The sequence below is a fragment of the Quercus suber genome, unplaced genomic scaffold, assembly GCF_002906115.3.
Source record: "Quercus suber isolate HL8 unplaced genomic scaffold, Cork oak 2.0 scaffold_425, whole genome shotgun sequence".
Classification (NCBI taxonomy): Eukaryota; Viridiplantae; Streptophyta; class Magnoliopsida; order Fagales; family Fagaceae; genus Quercus; species Quercus suber.
In genome coordinates, this window is record NW_027069876.1 from 536,637 (window position 1) to 554,546 (window position 17,910).

At 33.6% G+C, this 17,910-nt stretch overlaps 2 protein-coding genes and 1 non-coding gene across 3 annotated transcripts; all 3 read right to left on the reverse strand.

Annotated features, from left to right (window-relative positions):
• Positions 1-8,364: 8,364 nt before the first annotated feature.
• Positions 8,365-10,637, reverse strand: LOC112007597 (uncharacterized). The gene is made up of 2 exons (XR_010624277.1): positions 10,103-10,637; positions 8,365-9,451 (listed from the first exon to the last, which is right to left on the reverse strand). It is a non-coding gene; the product is annotated as an uncharacterized LOC112007597 (transcript).
• Positions 10,638-14,031: 3,394 nt separating this feature from the next.
• LOC112007606 (probably inactive leucine-rich repeat receptor-like protein kinase At5g48380) lies at positions 14,032-14,898 on the reverse strand. Its single transcript, XM_024039982.2, has one exon. The coding sequence runs from the start codon at positions 14,896-14,898 to the stop codon at positions 14,032-14,034; it is 867 nt and encodes a 288-aa protein (XP_023895750.2).
• A 1,944-nt stretch (positions 14,899-16,842) lies between these two features.
• Positions 16,843-17,709, reverse strand: LOC136062546 (probably inactive leucine-rich repeat receptor-like protein kinase At5g48380). The gene has a single exon (XM_065761707.1). It carries the CDS (start codon positions 17,707-17,709, stop codon positions 16,843-16,845), a length of 867 nt encoding a protein of 288 aa, XP_065617779.1.
• Between the last annotated feature and the right edge of the window lie 201 nt (positions 17,710-17,910).

The following is a 17,910-nucleotide window of genomic DNA, read 5'->3' on the forward strand; positions in this document are numbered from 1 at the left end:
TCTCCCACACTTCAAGCATCGTAGGCCTTTGATCGGTACAAGGCTGAACACAGCTACATGCAATTGTAAGGAAGTGAAATATTTCACCATCATAACCTTTCCCCAACAAAGATTTATCAACGACATCATCTGGCCCTGAGCCCCATGGCGGCGAGTCGATAGTTATGACCGAATTCTCATCAAGGTGCCAGCATTCGACCCCGGTAAATTCGCAGATGAAAGCTTCGGTATTGTTGTTAAGTCCCATGAATCTTTAAGGTAGCCATAAGGGTCTTCAAGCGAATGTTTAATTACATCAAGCAGTCGATATCACTCGATCAGCCATTGTTAATTTCAAGAATATCTAGAAATACGCAAGCAAATAGTGAAAAAGAGCTGCGAATACTCTGGCATTAAGAGTCATTTGCTTGTTGAGTGCTTAAGCAAGAAAAGCCGGAACTAAAAAGCCATATATTTTAACAACTTAGAAATAGAAAGATAGAAACAAAATCTAGAGTTGCAACATATTTTCACAAAAAATTTTCATTAGTTCTTGAATCTTCAAATAACATATTAACTGTTTTGGAAGACTTGGCTTGTATCAAAATAAGTTAAGAGTCGCAACATATCTCACAACCACTAAATAGGGTAAAAAGAAGAGAATTAATGGCCCTATACTAAAGTAGTTGGCTGTCTAATTTTCCAAGTCATGTAGTCATACCCGTGAAGAACGCTAGTAGAAAATTTAAAGCCTAAAAAGCAAAGTCAAATGGGTTTAAGCCAAGACAGAGAAAGGACGGTTGATTGTTGATTCCAAATAATTTCAGCGAAAGATGTGTCCGGCAACCCCTTTTTTCTTTTTATATTTATTTTTAAATTTCGATGGTTGTGATTTTGGCCCTTCAAATATTAAATTTATGATTTTTTCACAAAGTTTTCAAGAATTATAAATATAATCCACATTATTCTCTCACACAACTTATTTTACTTCTTCATATTTATGAACTTTTTACACTTTAAATGTGTACATCATCTTCTCGCATTTTAAATATGTATATCACCACATACAATTGTAAATATTGTATACAAAGTGAGAGAATATTTATCATTTAAATATCAATTTTTCTATTACATTCATTAATAATGTGGTGTTAATATAAATTGTTTTGCAAGGTTTGTTGTCTTATGCCCTGTATCTACATCAAGAAAAGAGTATTGGGCCTGTTGTGTTATTGTACTTGCCCTAACTCACATTGCTTGTACTATATAATATTATAATAACCACATAATGTGCCTATATAAAGCATTTCCTAGTACTAGTAGAGTTTTATATACAGTAATACACTTAAGACATACAGAATTCAGTCTTCAACACTCGCAAATAGGCACTATGTTCAACTCATTTTATAATTTATAATGGGTAAAACGAATGATCCCACAGTAAAATAGTTGGCTGTCTAATGTTTTCGAAAACACATCATGTTATGGTAACACTATGCAAATGCAACACTATTACAGCTAGAAACTTCATAGAAAGATCACGTTCCGATATTTATCCGAACCGTTTGTGAAATTCAAAACTTTTGGGCTTTGTTTTTGCGTCAGGCTAAATGAAGAAAGAGTGGGCTGAATTCAGAAAGATTAATTCCAGGCTTTCGACCTAGAAAAAAGGCCATTAGATATCTTTGGCATAAAAATAATAACAATAAAAAATATATTTTTTATAAGCATAGATTTTTTTTGACCTTCATTTATTTATTTTTTATAAAAAAATTGGCTATTGCTACTGTGTTTATCTTTATAATAATTTATTCACAGATTAAATTTCATTATTTTTGACAATTTTTCTTTGATTTTGTTATAATTTCTATACTGTGTTGGCTTAAATGATTTTTTTTTCTCAAGCTTTCAGATGATGGACTTTAGAAAAGATGTTCAATTTTTATACACAAGCATTGATTGTAAGTCTTGTACATGGAACAAATCGAGATAAGAAATTAAGAATATGGTCCATTTTGGTTGGGCTTAGCTTGATTTGTCTAGAGATCAATTTTCTCTCCTGCCAAAAGTCTAACTTATTTTAGATGGAAATTTCATTGATTAATACTTGTATACAAAATTCATGGATCATTAAATTGGAATAGGCCCCTTAGTACTGACCTATCCAATTGGAATATATAGGATAAATATCTTCCCATCCACACTAAACGTTGTGTACACTTCAAATTTATTTACATCTTATAATGATACGTTGTGGAAAGGAGTCAACCAAGTCCAACATGATTGAGTGTTGTAGTTGAGACCACGGCCCAGAAGCTTAACTATTCAATACTTTGCGAGAAAATTAAACACTTATTTGATGTGAGGCTATGGAATTTGACATTGTATACACTGAGGTTTGTTCTTGATGTTGTGAAATTGTTGTAGATACTAAAAACTTTAGTTTGATTAGTTGGCAAGTCATGTTCTTTAAGCGTAAAAAGTCTACGATGGAAAACTTTTAAGTTCCTACAATATATGTTTTAGAGAGAAAATTGTTAGCCCCCTCATCCCATTGGGACCCTCCTATTTATACAAAGGAAAAAGGGTCTAATATTCCTAAGTGTAACTTAGTTACATGGAATTTTTCGAAATCATCTAGTACTCAAAATGAGTATTGAGTTACGTATTAAAGAGTAAAGACCAATTTGGCACAATAGAAGAGTGTAAGACGTTGGATTCACATTGCCACATTGATAATGGTTGTACAGTTCATCCATAAAAAATCAATAGCAAAGAAGTCTGAGCATTTTGATCTTTCATCTGTTTCTAGAGCTTCCATTTCACTTGGTTTTGTACTCTCTTTGTGTCCGCCTTTATCAAAACGGCAAAAACTGACCATTCAGTCTTCGCAACGTCTTCAAAAATGTAAAAAATTTATATTAAAAAGGAAACTGAAATACAAAGAGATTGTGAAGAACTGCAAGAGTATATACATGATATTAGTATTTCATTTACAACATATACACGATATACACATTATTCATGGTCAGTCTGCTGTGAACCGTAATGATTACATCATCTTCAGTGATAGATGCAGCAATTTCAGGTTGCCTTACTAACTTAAAATCATCATTAATGGCACTGGACCAGACAAGAGATTGTTAGCAACACTAAAGATTCTAAGATTCTTGAGTTGGCTGAGTTGTTGAGAAATTTGACCTGTTAGCTTGTTGTTGTCAAGTTTAAGAACCTCTAGATAAGAGCAATTTCCTATGCCTGATGGGATTGATTCTGAAATCTCATTACCTGAAAGGTCTAAGTTTACAAGTTCCCTGCAGTCCTCAATGCCTTTGGGGAACTCTCCCTTGAGCCCCATGTTCGCAAGTACGATACCGCATACCCTATTCTCGGCTGGGTTCAAACACGTGACCCCAACATAGTTACAGATGGAACCTTCTGCGAGGTTGTTAAAGGTCCATGAAGTCTTTAAGAGATTGAGAGGGTCTTCCAAGGAATCTCTAATAGATTTCAAGCAATTGATATCACTCTGAGTATCGTGACTCAAAATAAATGTATCTAGAAATGACCAGAAAAGAATGCGGACTAAGACCAAGGCTCTTGAATTAAGAGGCATTTGTGTTTGAGATTATAGTAGCATATTATTTACATGAAGCGTTGCGTTTATATAGAGGATGCCAATCAATTTACCACATAGAAAGGTGGACCTGGAATATACCCAAAAATAAATTAAAATGTAGAGTCCTTTCATTCTAGAAGCTCAAAAGCACTTCAACCATAACTCATTTGTGACTAATTGTATAAGAATAGTATTTACTACACACACTTTAACCCACGAGATATGTTGTTTTGGGGGGTGTATATGCAAAACTGTATAAATTAGCTTATGTATAACAACATTTACCCATTATAAAATTATTGAAAAGCACAATAATAATACTATAATAGCACACTCTCTTCTTTCACATAAATAGTAAATCTCAAGTATTATATAATTTACCATTGTGTGGTTGAGTGGGAGTGTTGGAAGTCCACTTAATCTTGAGTACAAAAGAGAGAGAAAGAGGGTGGTTAGTTCCAAATCACAATTCTCTTTTGTTGTCTCTTTTGCTTTGGCTTTTACCTTATTCCTTTTTTCTTTTGGTTAGGTAAGATTCCAATATAATACCGACTACAACGTTGTCTAAAAACAACAGAGTTATATAATTGTTCATCAAAAAAGAAATAGCAGAGTTATTGTTGATCAGAATCTTTAAAGGTCAACGTCTACTTAAAAAAAAAAAACAAAACAAAAAAAAACAAAAAAACGTTTATACTGCCTTTTGTTATGCTTGATTTTGTTTTCACAAAAAGGGTTTTCTACAGTGAAAAAGCAAGTGAAGTTTTGGAGGCCTAGGAGGTCAGAGGGATTCATGAATCATGAGCCCTATACAGTCAAGGCAAGTCCCCATATGAACAATAACCATACCTTTTCAAAAAAATAAAGCCATAAAGGGGAAGCTAGTCTAACTTTGTTGTTCTTATGGATCGCGTAGAAAGTTAACAGACTTTGGTTGGTTAGATGGGAATTGGGAACAAACAAGTTACGAGATTATATTGGACGGTGGAGTTTTGTTTTGTTTTTTTTTTTTTGAAGATTGCGGATGGGGGAGCACTGGTCATTGAAGAAATCACGAAATCATGTGCAAATGCAAAGACTATTAAAGCTAGAAACTTGATAGTAAGATCACGTTCCAAAACCTATCGGAGCCGTTTGTGAAAGACTCAAAGCTCTTGGGCTTTGTTTTTGCTTCAGGCTAAATAAAGAAAGAGTGGGCTGAATTCAGAAAGACTAATTCAAGGCTTTCGACTCACAAAAGCAGCCCATTGGATACCTATGGCATTAAAAACTCAAAAAAGGCCTAGAGCGTATGTAAACCAGTAATGGACTTATGAAAAAAAAAAAGTTTAGGTAGAATGATTTTTGTTATTTGGTTAGATATGAGAGTAATTTATTTCGCCAAGTTCATTTGATGATGATTATACTTTATTATCAGTAGGTAGAGTTTGAATTCCAAATTTATTATTTAACATTAACAAACTTATTAGTTAAGCTAGCTGAAACTCATAGTTAAAAATAATCTTAATCTCATATATAATTGGTCGTCCAAAAAAAATCATATATAATTGAGATTGTCAACACAATTTATTCAACTTTTAGAATTTAAAACTATCACAACTTTGCAAAAATAAATTCCATCTGTTGTTAACAAAGGCGATCCACAAAGTTTCTTGTTGTTAACAAAGCTATTGGCTGTAATAGATGCATTGGGACCAAAGTAAGGGACAACCCCTGACAACATATTGTTAGAAACACTGAATTGTTTTAAACGAGCGAGGTGGCCTACTTCCGGAGGGATTTCACCAGTTAGATGATTGTGGTCAAGTTTAAGGACATTTAGGTAAGTGCAATTGGATAAGTTCATTGGAATTTCGCTAGAAAATTTGTTGCTGGAGAGGTCGAGGGTCGTGACAGAGGGGACTAACTCTTCTATGTCAAATGGGAGAGGTCCTGAAAAGTTATTACTCGAGAGGTCTAACCCTGTTAAACTTGTGCAGTTTTCAATGGCTCGAGGGAACTGGCCCCTGAGCCCCATGGCGGCGAGTCGGATAGTTATGACCGAATTCTCATCAAGGTGCTAGCATTCGACCCCGGTAAATTCGCAGATGAAAGCTTCGGTATTGTTGTTGAAGTCCCATGAATCTTTAAGGTAGCCATAAGGGTCTTCAAGCGAATGTTTAATTGACATGAAGCAGTCGATATCACTCGATCGGCCATTGTTAATTTCAAGAATATCTAGAAATACGCAAGCAAATATGTGAAAAAGAGCTGCGAATACTCTGGCATTAAGAGTCATTTGCTTGTTGAGTGCTTAAGCAAGAAAAGCCGGAACTAAAAAGCCATATATTTTAACTACTTAGAAATAGAAAGATAGAAACAAAATCTAGAGTTGCAACATATTTTCACAAAAAATTTTCATTAGTTCTTGGATCTTCAAATAACATATTAACTGTTTTTGGAAGACTTGGCTGTGTATCAAAATAAGTTAAGAGTCGCAACATATCTCACAACCACTAAATAGGGTAAAAAGAAGAGAATTAATGGCCCTATACTAAAGTAGTTGGCTGTCTAATTTTCCAAGTCATGTAGTCATACCTCGTGAAGAACGCTAGTAGAAAATTTAAAGCCTGAAAAGCAAAGTCAAATGGGTTTAAGCCAAGACAGAGAAAGGACTGTTGATTGTTGATTCCTAATAATTTCAGCGAAAGATGTGTCCGGCAACCCCTTTTTTCTTTTTATATTTATTTTTAAATTTCGATGGTTGTGATTTTGGCCCTTCAAATATTAAATTTATGATTTTTTCACAAAGTTTTCAAGAATTATAAATATAATCCACAGTTATTCTCTCACACAACTTATTTTACTTCTTTCATATTTATGAACTTTTTACACTTTAAATGTGTACATCATCTTCTCGCATTTTAAAATATGTATATCACCACATACAATTGTAGATATTGTATACAAATGTGAGAGAATATTTATCATTTAAATATCAATTTTTCTATTAGCATTCATTAATAATGTGGTTGTTAATATAAATTGTTTTGCAAGGTTTGTTGTCTTATGCCCTGTATCGTACATCAAGAAAAGAGTATTGGGCCTGTTGTGTTATTGTACTTGCCCTATACTCACATTGCTTGTACTATATAATATTATAATACACACATAATGTGCCTATATAAAGCATTTCCTAGTACTAGTAGAGTTTTATATACAGTAATACACTTAAGACATACAGAATTCAGTCTTCAACACTCGCAAATAGGCACTATGTTCAACTCATTTTATAATTTATAATGGGTAAAACGAATGATCCCACAGTAAAATAGTTGGCTGTCTAATGTTTTCGAAAACACATCATGTTATGGTAACACTATGCAAATGCAACACTATTACAGCTAGAAACTTCATAGAAAGATCACGTTCCGATATTTATCCGAACCGTTTGTGAAATTCAAAACTTTTGGGCTTTGTTTTTGCGTCAGGCTAAATGAAGAAAGAGTGGGCTGAATTCAGAAAGATTAATTCCAGGCTTTCGACCTAGAAAAATGGCCATTAGATATCTTTGGCATAAAAATAATAACAATAAAAAATATATTTTTTATAAGCATAGATTTTTTTTTACCTTCATTTATTTATTTTTTATATAAAAAAATTGGCTATTGCTACTGTGTTTATCTTTATAATAATTTATTCACAGATTAAATTTTCATTATTTTTGACAATTTTTCTTTGATTTTGTTATAATTTCTATACTGTGTTGGCTTAAATGATTTTTTTTCTCAAGCTTTCAGATGATGGACTTTAGAAAAGATGTTCAATTTTTATACGCCAAGCATTGATTGTAAGTCTTGTACACGGAACAAATCGAGATAAGAAATTAAGAATATGGTCCATTTTGGTTGGGCTTAGCTTGATTTGTCTAGAGATCAATTTTCTCTCCTGCCAAAAGTCTAACTTATTTTAGATGGAAATTTCATTGATTAATACTTGTATACAAAATTCATGGATCATTAAATTGGAATAGGTCCCTTAGTACTGACCTATCCAATTGGAATATATAGGATGAAATATCTTTCCATCCACACTAAACGTTGTGTACACTTCAAATTTTATTTACATCTTATAATGATATGTTGTGGAAAGGAGTCAGCCAAGTCCAACATGATTGAGTGTTGTAGTTGAGACCATGGCCCAGAAGCTTAACTATTCAATACTTTGCGAGAAAAATTAAACACTTATTTGATGTGAGGCTATGGAATTTGACATTGTATACACTGAGGTTTGTTCTTGATGTTGTGAAATTGTTGTAGATACTAAAAACTTTAGTTTGATTAGTTGGCAAGTCATGTTCTTTAAGCGTTAAAAGTCTACGATGGAAAACTTTTAAGTTCCTACAATATATGTTTTAGAGAGAAAATTGTTAGCCCCCTCATCCCATTGGGACCCTCCTATTTATACAAAGGAAAAAGGGTCTAATATTCCTAAGTGTGACTTAGTTACATGGAATTTTTTCGAAATCATCTAGTACTCAAAATGAGTATTGAGTTACGTATTAAAGAGTAAAGACCAATTTGTGCACAATAGAAGAGTGTAAGACGTTGGATTCACATTGCCACATTGATAATGGTTGTACAGTTCATCCATAAAAAATCAATAGCAAAGAAGTCTGAGCATTTTGATCTTTCATCTGTTTCTAGAGCTTCCATTTCACTTGGTTTTGTACTCTCTTTGTGTCCGCCTTTTATCAAAACGGCAAAAACTGACCATTCAGTCTTCGCAACGTCTTCAAAAATGTAAAAAATTTATATTAAAAAGGAAAACTGAAATACAAAGAGATTGTGAAGAACTGCAAGAGTATATACATGATATTAGTATTTCATTTACAACATATACACGATATACACATTATTCATGGTCAGTCTGCGTGAACCGTAATGATTACATCATCTTCAGTGATAGATGCAGCAATTTCAGGTTGCCTTACTAACTTAAAATCATCATTAACAGTGAGGCAATTTCTCTCCCTGATAGCCCTCAATTTCTTGCACACTTCAAGCATCGTTGGCCTTCGATTGGTACAAGGCTGAACACAGCTACAAGCAATCCTAAGGAACTGAAATATTTCACCATCATATCCTTTCCCCAACAAAGATTTATCAATGACATCATACTGATCAAATTTTGATTCCTGAAAGTCAAGAAAATTAGTCATCTGACTTGGCTCCTTGCCTGTAATTAGCTCTAGAAGCACAATTCCAAAGCTATATACATCCTTCTTAACAAGTTCGACCTCCCTAAATTCACTAATTATAGAGCAGCTCTTGTTCAAATCAATGTCATTTTGGTTCATGAACATTGCCTCTCCAAATGTCGATATCCTGGGCTCAAAATTTTGATGAAGTAAGATACCTTTTGAGCTAATGTTGAGGTGAACTACTTGGAAATGACACATATGGTGAATCCAGGTCAAGCCTCTAGCTATACCAACTATGATTTTAACCCTTATAGCCACTCCAACATCTTGGCCCTATCATCCACAACATGTAGCCAATCATGGAGACTTCCATTTGACATATATCCGTATACAAGAAGCCTTTCCTGCATTTCTAGGCAGAACCCCATAAGGGGCACCAAGTTTTTATGTCTCAAACTAGCCAATGTGATTAGCTCCGATATAAATTGATTCTCATAATGTTGTGATGCGTGTAACCTCTTAACCGCCATGAAAGTACCATACGGAAGCATTGCCTTGTACACAGTCCCTGTCTTTCCTGACGTAATGACATTGTTTGCACTAAAATTGTTGGTTGCTTTACTGAGCTTCATAAAACTTATTTTTGTAGCCATCTTCTCGAAGAATGAAATCTGTGGACCAAATCACTCCATTAGTACTTAATCATGACCGTAGATCTTAAAATAAATTACGAAAAATTCAAGATTTTGTCTAGACATTTCAACAATTAAAACTAGTAATTTGGGAAGTTTTACCTGCAGATATGTGATGCCACATACAAAGATGTAGCATATGAAAATGCATTATGAAAAGTTAAGCAAGTCCAAATTTCTAATAAAAATTTAAAATTAAAAGACGAAGAAGAAGAAGAAGAAGCTAATAAAACCTTGATTTTGATTTTGATTTTTTAATTTTCATCATTTAACTTTTATTCTGTGTTCAATATAGTCCTTCTGTCCACCAATTGGACTACTATTATTAAAGCTTCCTAAGCATTGTAATTTTTATTTTTTCACCATTTTATTCTTAATTTTTCTTAATTTTTTCTTTACTCTTTTTTTTTTTAACACTTTCATTGCCCCAAGAGAATGGAAACTTCATATGCAAAATTAAGAATATCAAAACTTCAGATACCAAAATTGAAAAATCCTGACATGGAGGGTGTAATTTATAATTGAGTAATATATAATAATAAAAAGTTTGGAGTTACATCTGATTTTTTTGAATTGATAGCTGCTTTAAAGTTTAAACTTCAAAATATGGCTTGTAAACAGAGAGAGTACCTCTTTGCTTCGTTCATATCGGGATTCTACTTTTGGAAATTGACTCACATGATCAGGTTCTATTCTTTTGATGATCTTCCCCCTCTCCATTAGCCCAACCCCAAGGTCAAAATAGTAAATAAAAAAAGCTGTATATAAAATAGCAAACGCCACAAACCCAACCTCAAATCCACTTTTGAAAGAAATTTGAAACACCCATCTATGCTTTTTACAGTCTTCCTCGATTGACCCTCCACAAAGTCCACTATTATTCACGTAGCTCTGAGCATAACTCTCACTAAATGTACCTAGCAATGACCAGACAAAAAAGCAGAGCAAAACCAGAGCTCCTGCATTAAGAGCCATTTGAGTTTGTGATTTTAGTAGGATGAAGAATGAAAGTGTAAAATCTTTTGATTCTAGAAGCACCTAAGAGTCTAAAGAAAAACAACTAAGTTGGATGACAGCAAGGATCAAAGTCAAGTCAATCTGCACTCAAACGTATAGGAGCAGATAAAAAGCCACCACTCCACTTCTAAAACGAGAAGAAAAATGGTCTTTCACCCCGACTTTTTAGTAGTTTTTAGATCTATTTTCTAAGTCATGCCCCCTGGAGTACGCTAGTAAAAATTGGGTTAAACTTGTGTACAATGCGTTACTCTAATGCTCAGGACACATACACAAGCCGTGTCCATAGAAATTCAATCGAGTTATTAAAGGAAAACAACTTTATGTCATGGGTTCTTTTATTACAGTTCTAAGGTGAAAGATTGTGAGTAGTTGTTTATATTTTCACATGAACTTATTACTTTTTCTTTATTAATTATTCATAATCAACTATACCATAATTGTTGAAATTAAACTTCTATAAGCATGTCTAATAATTGCAGATAGTAAACTACACAAACCCGTGTTTTTCTACCAGAGTTTCGAAAAGTCTCTATTTCAAAAATTTTAGTGATCCAATAAGATGAACCTTAACCGTTAATTGATAAAATTATTACAAGACTTGCCATTATGTGTTAGTGAGAAGTCCAATGTACATTTAGACTTTTATAATTTGGAGAGAGATGAAAAGTTGGTTACTATAACGATCTTTATTGGAGAGAAAATTGCTTGGAGAGGCTCAGATTAAATAAACAAAATATATAGAGGCATCACTTGGCCCGAAATTTTAAGCATGTAAGTTTGAGATAAGTTGTGTTATGCTAACTGCTAACCACTCACTTTTGTTATAGTTATTCAATTTGAAAATAGGGAGTATAAATTAAATGTTTTTATTTTAATGTATAAATAACAATTTTTAAAGTTTATACATGACTCTAAACTTCAATGAGGAATGCTCTTCTCAAAAAAAGAAAAAAAAAAAAGAAGTCAAAAGTAACCTCAGAAATAAGTTTGGAAAAAAAAAATCTACTCATAAATTTTTTTTTCTCTTAGCTTTTGCTAAAAAAATTTTAAATTTTTTTAATAATTTAATAGTTACAACGAATATGAGGGGATTTGAGTCTTCAATGTCTCTTATGAAAACCCTAGAAAATAACAATTTACAAAGGCCATTAGCAAAAAATATAGTATAAATCTAAACAACAATATATAAAATATATTCATCCAAATTGACTCTCCATGTAGATTTCCAAAAAAAAAAAAAACTCTCCGCTAACGCAATTGTCTAATGTAGTCCACACTTAAATTAGGTTTGGTAAAATCATTTTATAGGGTTACGATGCTTATAACAAATGGAATCTGAATTTAAGAAAATAGAAATAAAAATAAAGGGTGAGATTGAGCTCAAAGCAAGAGAATATTCTAAAAGATTAAAAAAAGAAAAGCAAAAAGACTTAAGGGCATTTCTTTTTTTGTCTGCTACCGAAACATACACCAACACAGACTAACAAAAGGAGCAGCAAAAGTAAGTAATCAAGAAGCTAAATCCTTCCTATTGGCCCAAAACAAAATCTCACAATATAGACCATAGCCAGACAAACTCATTCACACCCTACCTAAAGGCCCATTTTGGCCCATTTAGCAATCAGGTGGGCAGTTTTATGACTTTCTTACTAGCTCAAGGAACCCAATAAAACTCACTTCAAAGGAATTGATAATTACAACAATACCAATTAAAACTATTACTTTAGTACCAATAACATATATATATTGAAGGATTCTCCAAATACTTGCTAGCTTTAAATCACCTAAAATGAGAATTGTTATCTAAACATCCTTATAAGATTTTTTTTAACCAAACACAACTTACAAATGGGGCTCACATATTTGAGAATTTAAATCTCACAAAACAATTTTCAAATTCTGCTACCAAATGAGCCAAAATCCTTCCTTTAGGCCACAAAAATCTAATAATAGAGAAAATAACCGGATCAACTCATTCACACACTATCCAAAGGCCCATTTAGCAATCAAGTGAGCAGTTTCATAACTTTCATTACTAGCCCTAGGAACCCAAAATAACTCACTGTAACTCAATCAAAGGGGTTAATAGATTTTTCATATCCTCAACTATAAGAGCAACTTCCCAAAAAATTGGCTTCTCTACTTAATAGTTGCATCCAAAATTGACTTAGAGAATCCCTCTCCCCTATGGTTCAGTACATCACTTCCCAGCTAACTCCACAGCTCTTTGCAAGACTCAAACATCTGTGACATCTACAAATATAGCTATCACTAGGTTAAGCACCCGAGCTTTCACCAAATTGCCCTCATGGTTTCTTACTACTATCTAACACAAGCTTTCTCCTATTTTCAAGTTGCATCCCTCCTGAACAATACTTAGTTCCTAAACTCTAGTAAATCATCCATAGTTACCATGACATGTATTTAAAGCAATTCAGCTTGCTTAAGTTCAATCACCAATTCATCATTTGGCTTCAAAAGCAATTGTGTTAGGATATTTAGTGTTTATTTTGTCATATAGGGTCTCTTTTATAGTGTAGAATAAATGGCACAAAACATAGTTGCTTGGACGGTAGGCTGGGCTATAAAATTTGCAAACTGATTTAATCTACGATTTTTGATTGATCGAATTTAAGTGCTTGATCGGTCAAAATTTTAATTTCGATCAATCCAACATGAATTGAAATTTCCAAATTTTCACTCTAAATTAGATAACTTTGTAGCATCTTTGTCTCCAAAAATAAACTTCTAAAGATGCTTACAACATATGTTTATTTCGCGAATTGTCAACATAAATAAAACCTAAAATTGCCCACAAGCAAATAATGTAAGACTAAATTAATTTGGTGACCCACATGATAAGGCACATGTGATAAGTTGGAGGTTTAATGGGATATAAAGACATATCTATTAGTGTCTTATTTGATTGATCAATTAGAGAAGTGGTTTCCTAACGTAATTGCAACTTTGATGGTAAAGTGGAAGTTAAAATAAACTAGGAAACTAGTCCTCTCTCTACCCATTAAGGTATTCAGTTTTTCTCATCGTAGACTGAATCTGAATGAACTGAGCATATACAGCAAAAAAGGATGAAGAGAGAGAAACCAGTCCTATAGAGAATTATTATTATTCACTGAATTTCAAGAGAATTGCATGAATAGACCTAGGTAAGTCTTATGACTATTTTGTTGTATTTTATATCAGTGTGAAATCCATGATAGTTCTAGATCCTGAAGTTAAAGTAGTTGTTGAATGCTTAACAACATAGAGTATTTCAAGTTCACAAATAATAGCTGAGAGACATTATCGTTTTCGGTATTTTGGTCCTTTCGCATTTTTCTACAGCTTCATTTAGTTTGATTTTGTTATGTATATTAATAAAAAGGCAAAGAATGACTATTCGATCTTTACAACGCCTTTGAAATGTAAATTTTAATATTCAAAAGAGAGATCAAATAACAAGGAGACGGTGCACAAGCACAACTACTAGATGATAAGGATTTATCTATCAGCATTGTAATATATATGTATGTTCCAGGTCAGTGGGTCTTAACCTCAATGATTTCAAGGTCGTCTTTAGTGTCAAAGGTGCCAATTTGAGGCTGCCTTAGTAACTGATAATCATCTTTGTCAGTGAGGCCATATCTCTCTCTGATAGCCCTCAGTTTCTCCCACACTTCAAGCATTGTAGGCCTTTGATCGGTACGAGGCTGAACACAGCTACATGCAATTGTAAGGAACTGAAATATTTCATCATCATATCCTTTCCCCAACAAAGATTTGTCAACGACATCATTCAAACCACATGAGGAGGTTTTTGAAATATGATTATTCCATTGGACCAAGGTTCCATCAAGACAATTAGGAAGATTAGTTATTTGGCTTGGCTTCTTGCCTGTAATTAGTTCTAGAAGCATAATTCCAAAGCTATACACATCCTTCTTAACCAGTTCCACATCACCAAATTCACCATTGATAGCAAAACTCCTGCTTTTTGCCCTTCCAAAATTTGATATCTTGGGCTCAAAATTCTTATCAAGTAAGATACATTTTGAGCTAATTTCAAGATGAACTGTTTTGAAGTCACACCAATGGTGAAGCCAGGCCAAGCCTCTTGCAATACCAACTATAATTGTAACCCTTAAATGCCACTCCAAGATCTTACCCTTATCTTCCGCACCATGTAGCCAATCATGAAGACTTCCATTTGACATATATTTGTATACAAGAAGCCCTTCTTGCATTTCTAGGCAGAATCCCATGAGAGGAACTAAGTTATTATGCCTCAACCTTCCTAGTGTCATTAGCTCAGATAGTAATTGATTCTCATGATGTTGAGATGCATGTAGCCTCTTAACTGCTAAGAAAGTACCATCCAGAAGAATCGCCTTGTACACGGTCCCCATTTTACCGGATCCAATGACATTGCTTGCACTAAAATTGTTGGTTGCTTTACTAAGCCTCGTAAAACTTATTTTTGTAACCATCCCCTCGACTATAAAAACTTGTAAAGCAAATCACTCTCCATTAGTACTCAAACAAAAGTATAAAGCTTAAATGAATTCTGATGAAGAGTTCAAGATTTTATCTAGATGATCTAGGGCACCATTTCAGCATTAATTAAATACTAATAATCAGAAAGTACTCTTTGATTTATAGTCACTTTTTACCCCCTGAATAACACTAATAAATTAATTAATCGGACAAATATAAACAAATGAGGAAGAGAAACCAACTCCCTCAACCACAAGGTCATGAAGAATATCAATTCTTCTAGGACCATATACTTTGCTACAACTTATATGTTAATTTGTGATTGAATTATGTTAGGTTCTAAGGTCTTAGGATTTTATGTATTTAGAACTCTAATTTGTAATGTTGGCAAACCATGATCAAAACATTGTATGTTGTCTTCTTTAGACTTGCTCAAAGTTGGTTTAATATTGTAAAGTTGGAATCGAGTGGTTGCAGAAGTACTTGGGACTCTCGGCCTGGCTCGATCGATCGAAGAATAGACTCGATCGATCGAAAATCGCACAAGTTGAATTTTCTGCAGAATTTCCAACTCAGCCCTACTTCATTAAACGTTTAGGGTTTTATGTTTTTACCCTAGGTATATAAATAAAACCCTAGCCAACTAACACAAGCTTTCTCCTATTTTCAAGTTGCATCCCTCCTGAACAATACTTAGTTCCTAAACTCTAGTAAATCATCCATAGTTACCATGACATGTATTTAAAGCAATTCAGCTTGCTTAAGTTCAATCACCAATTCATCATTTGGCTTCAAAAGCAATTGTGTTAGGATATTTAGTGTTTATTTTGTCATATAGGGTCTCTTTTATAGTGTAGAATAAATGGCACAAAACATAGTTGCTTGGACGGTAGGCTGGGCTATAAAATTTGCAAACTGATTTAATCTACGATTTTTGATTGATCGAATTTAAGTGCTTGATCGGTCAAAATTTTAATTTCGATCAATCCAACATGAATTGAAATTTCCAAATTTTCACTCTAAATTAGATAACTTTGTAGCATCTTTGTCTCCAAAAATAAACTTCTAAAGATGCTTACAACATATGTTTATTTCGCGAATTGTCAACATAAATAAAACCTAAAATTGCCCACAAGCAAATAATGTAAGACTAAATTAATTTGGTGACCCACATGATAAGGCACATGTGATAAGTTGGAGGTTTAATGGGATATAAAGACATATCTATTAGTGTCTTATTTGATTGATCAATTAGAGAAGTGGTTTCCTAACGTAATTGCAACTTTGATGGTAAAGTGGAAGTTAAAATAAATTAGGAAACTAGTCCTCTCTCCACCCATTAAGGTATTCAGTTTTTCTCATCGTAGACTGAATCTGAATGAACTGAGCATATACAGCAAAAAAGGATGAAGAGAGAGAAACCAGTCCTATAGAGAATTATTATTATTCACTGAATTTCAAGAGAATTGCATGAATAGACCTAGGTAAGTCTTATGACTATTTTGTTGTATTTTATATCAGTGTGAAATCCATGATAGTTCTAGATCCTGAAGTTAAAGTAGTTGTTGAATGCTTAACAACATAGAGTATTTCAAGTTCACAAATAATAGCTGAGAGACATTATCGTTTTCGGTATTTTGGTCCTTTCGCATTTTTCTACAGCTTCATTTAGTTTGATTTTGTTATGTATATTAATAAAAAGGCAAAGAATGACTATTCGATCTTTACAACGCCTTTGAAATGTAAATTTTAATATTCAAAAGAGAGATCAAATAACAAGGAGACGGTGCACAAGCACAACTACTAGATGATAAGGATTTATCTATCAGCATTGTAATATATATGTATGTTCCAGGTCAGTGGGTCTTAACCTCAATGATTTCAAGGTCGTCTTTAGTGTCAAAGGTGCCAATTTGAGGCTGCCTTAGTAACTGATAATCATCTTTGTCAGTGAGGCCATATCTCTCTCTGATAGCCCTCAGTTTCTCCCACACTTCAAGCATTGTAGGCCTTTGATCGGTACGAGGCTGAACACAGCTACATGCAATTGTAAGGAACTGAAATATTTCACCATCATATCCTTTCCCCAACAAAGATTTATCAACGACATCATTCATACCACATGAGGAGGTTTTTGAAATATGATTATTCCATTGGACCAAGGTTCCATCAAGACAATTAGGAAGATTAGTTATTTGGCTTGGCTTCTTGCCTGTAATTAGTTCTAGAAGCATAATTCCAAAGCTATACACATCCTTCTTAACCAGTTCCACATCACCAAATTCACCATTGATAGCAAAACTCCTGCTTTTTGCCCTTCCAAAATTTGATATCTTGGGCTCAAAATTCTTATCAAGTAAGATACATTTTGAGCTAATTTCAAGATGAACTGTTTTGAAGTCACACCAATGGTGAAGCCAGGCCAAGCCTCTTGCAATACCAACTATAATTGTAACCCTTAAATGCCACTCCAAGATCTTACCCTTATCTTCCGCAGCATGTAGCCAATCATGAAGACTTCCATTTGACATATATTTGTATACAAGAAGCCCTTCTTGCATTTCTAGGCAGAATCCCATGAGAGGAACTAAGTTATTATGCCTCAACCTTCCTAGTGTCATTAGCTCAGATAGTAATTGATTCTCATGATGTTGAGATGCATGTAGCCTCTTAACTGCTAAGAAAGTACCATCCAGAAGAATCGCCTTGTACACGGTCCCCATTTTACCGGATCCAATGACATTGCTTGCACTAAAATTGTTGGTTGCTTTACTAAGCCTCGTAAAACTTATTTTTGTAACCATCCCCTCGACTATAAAAACTTGTAAAGCAAATCACTCTCCATTAGTACTCAAACAAAAGTATAAAGCTTAAATGAATTCTGATGAAGAGTTCAAGATTTTATCTAGATGATCTAGGGCACC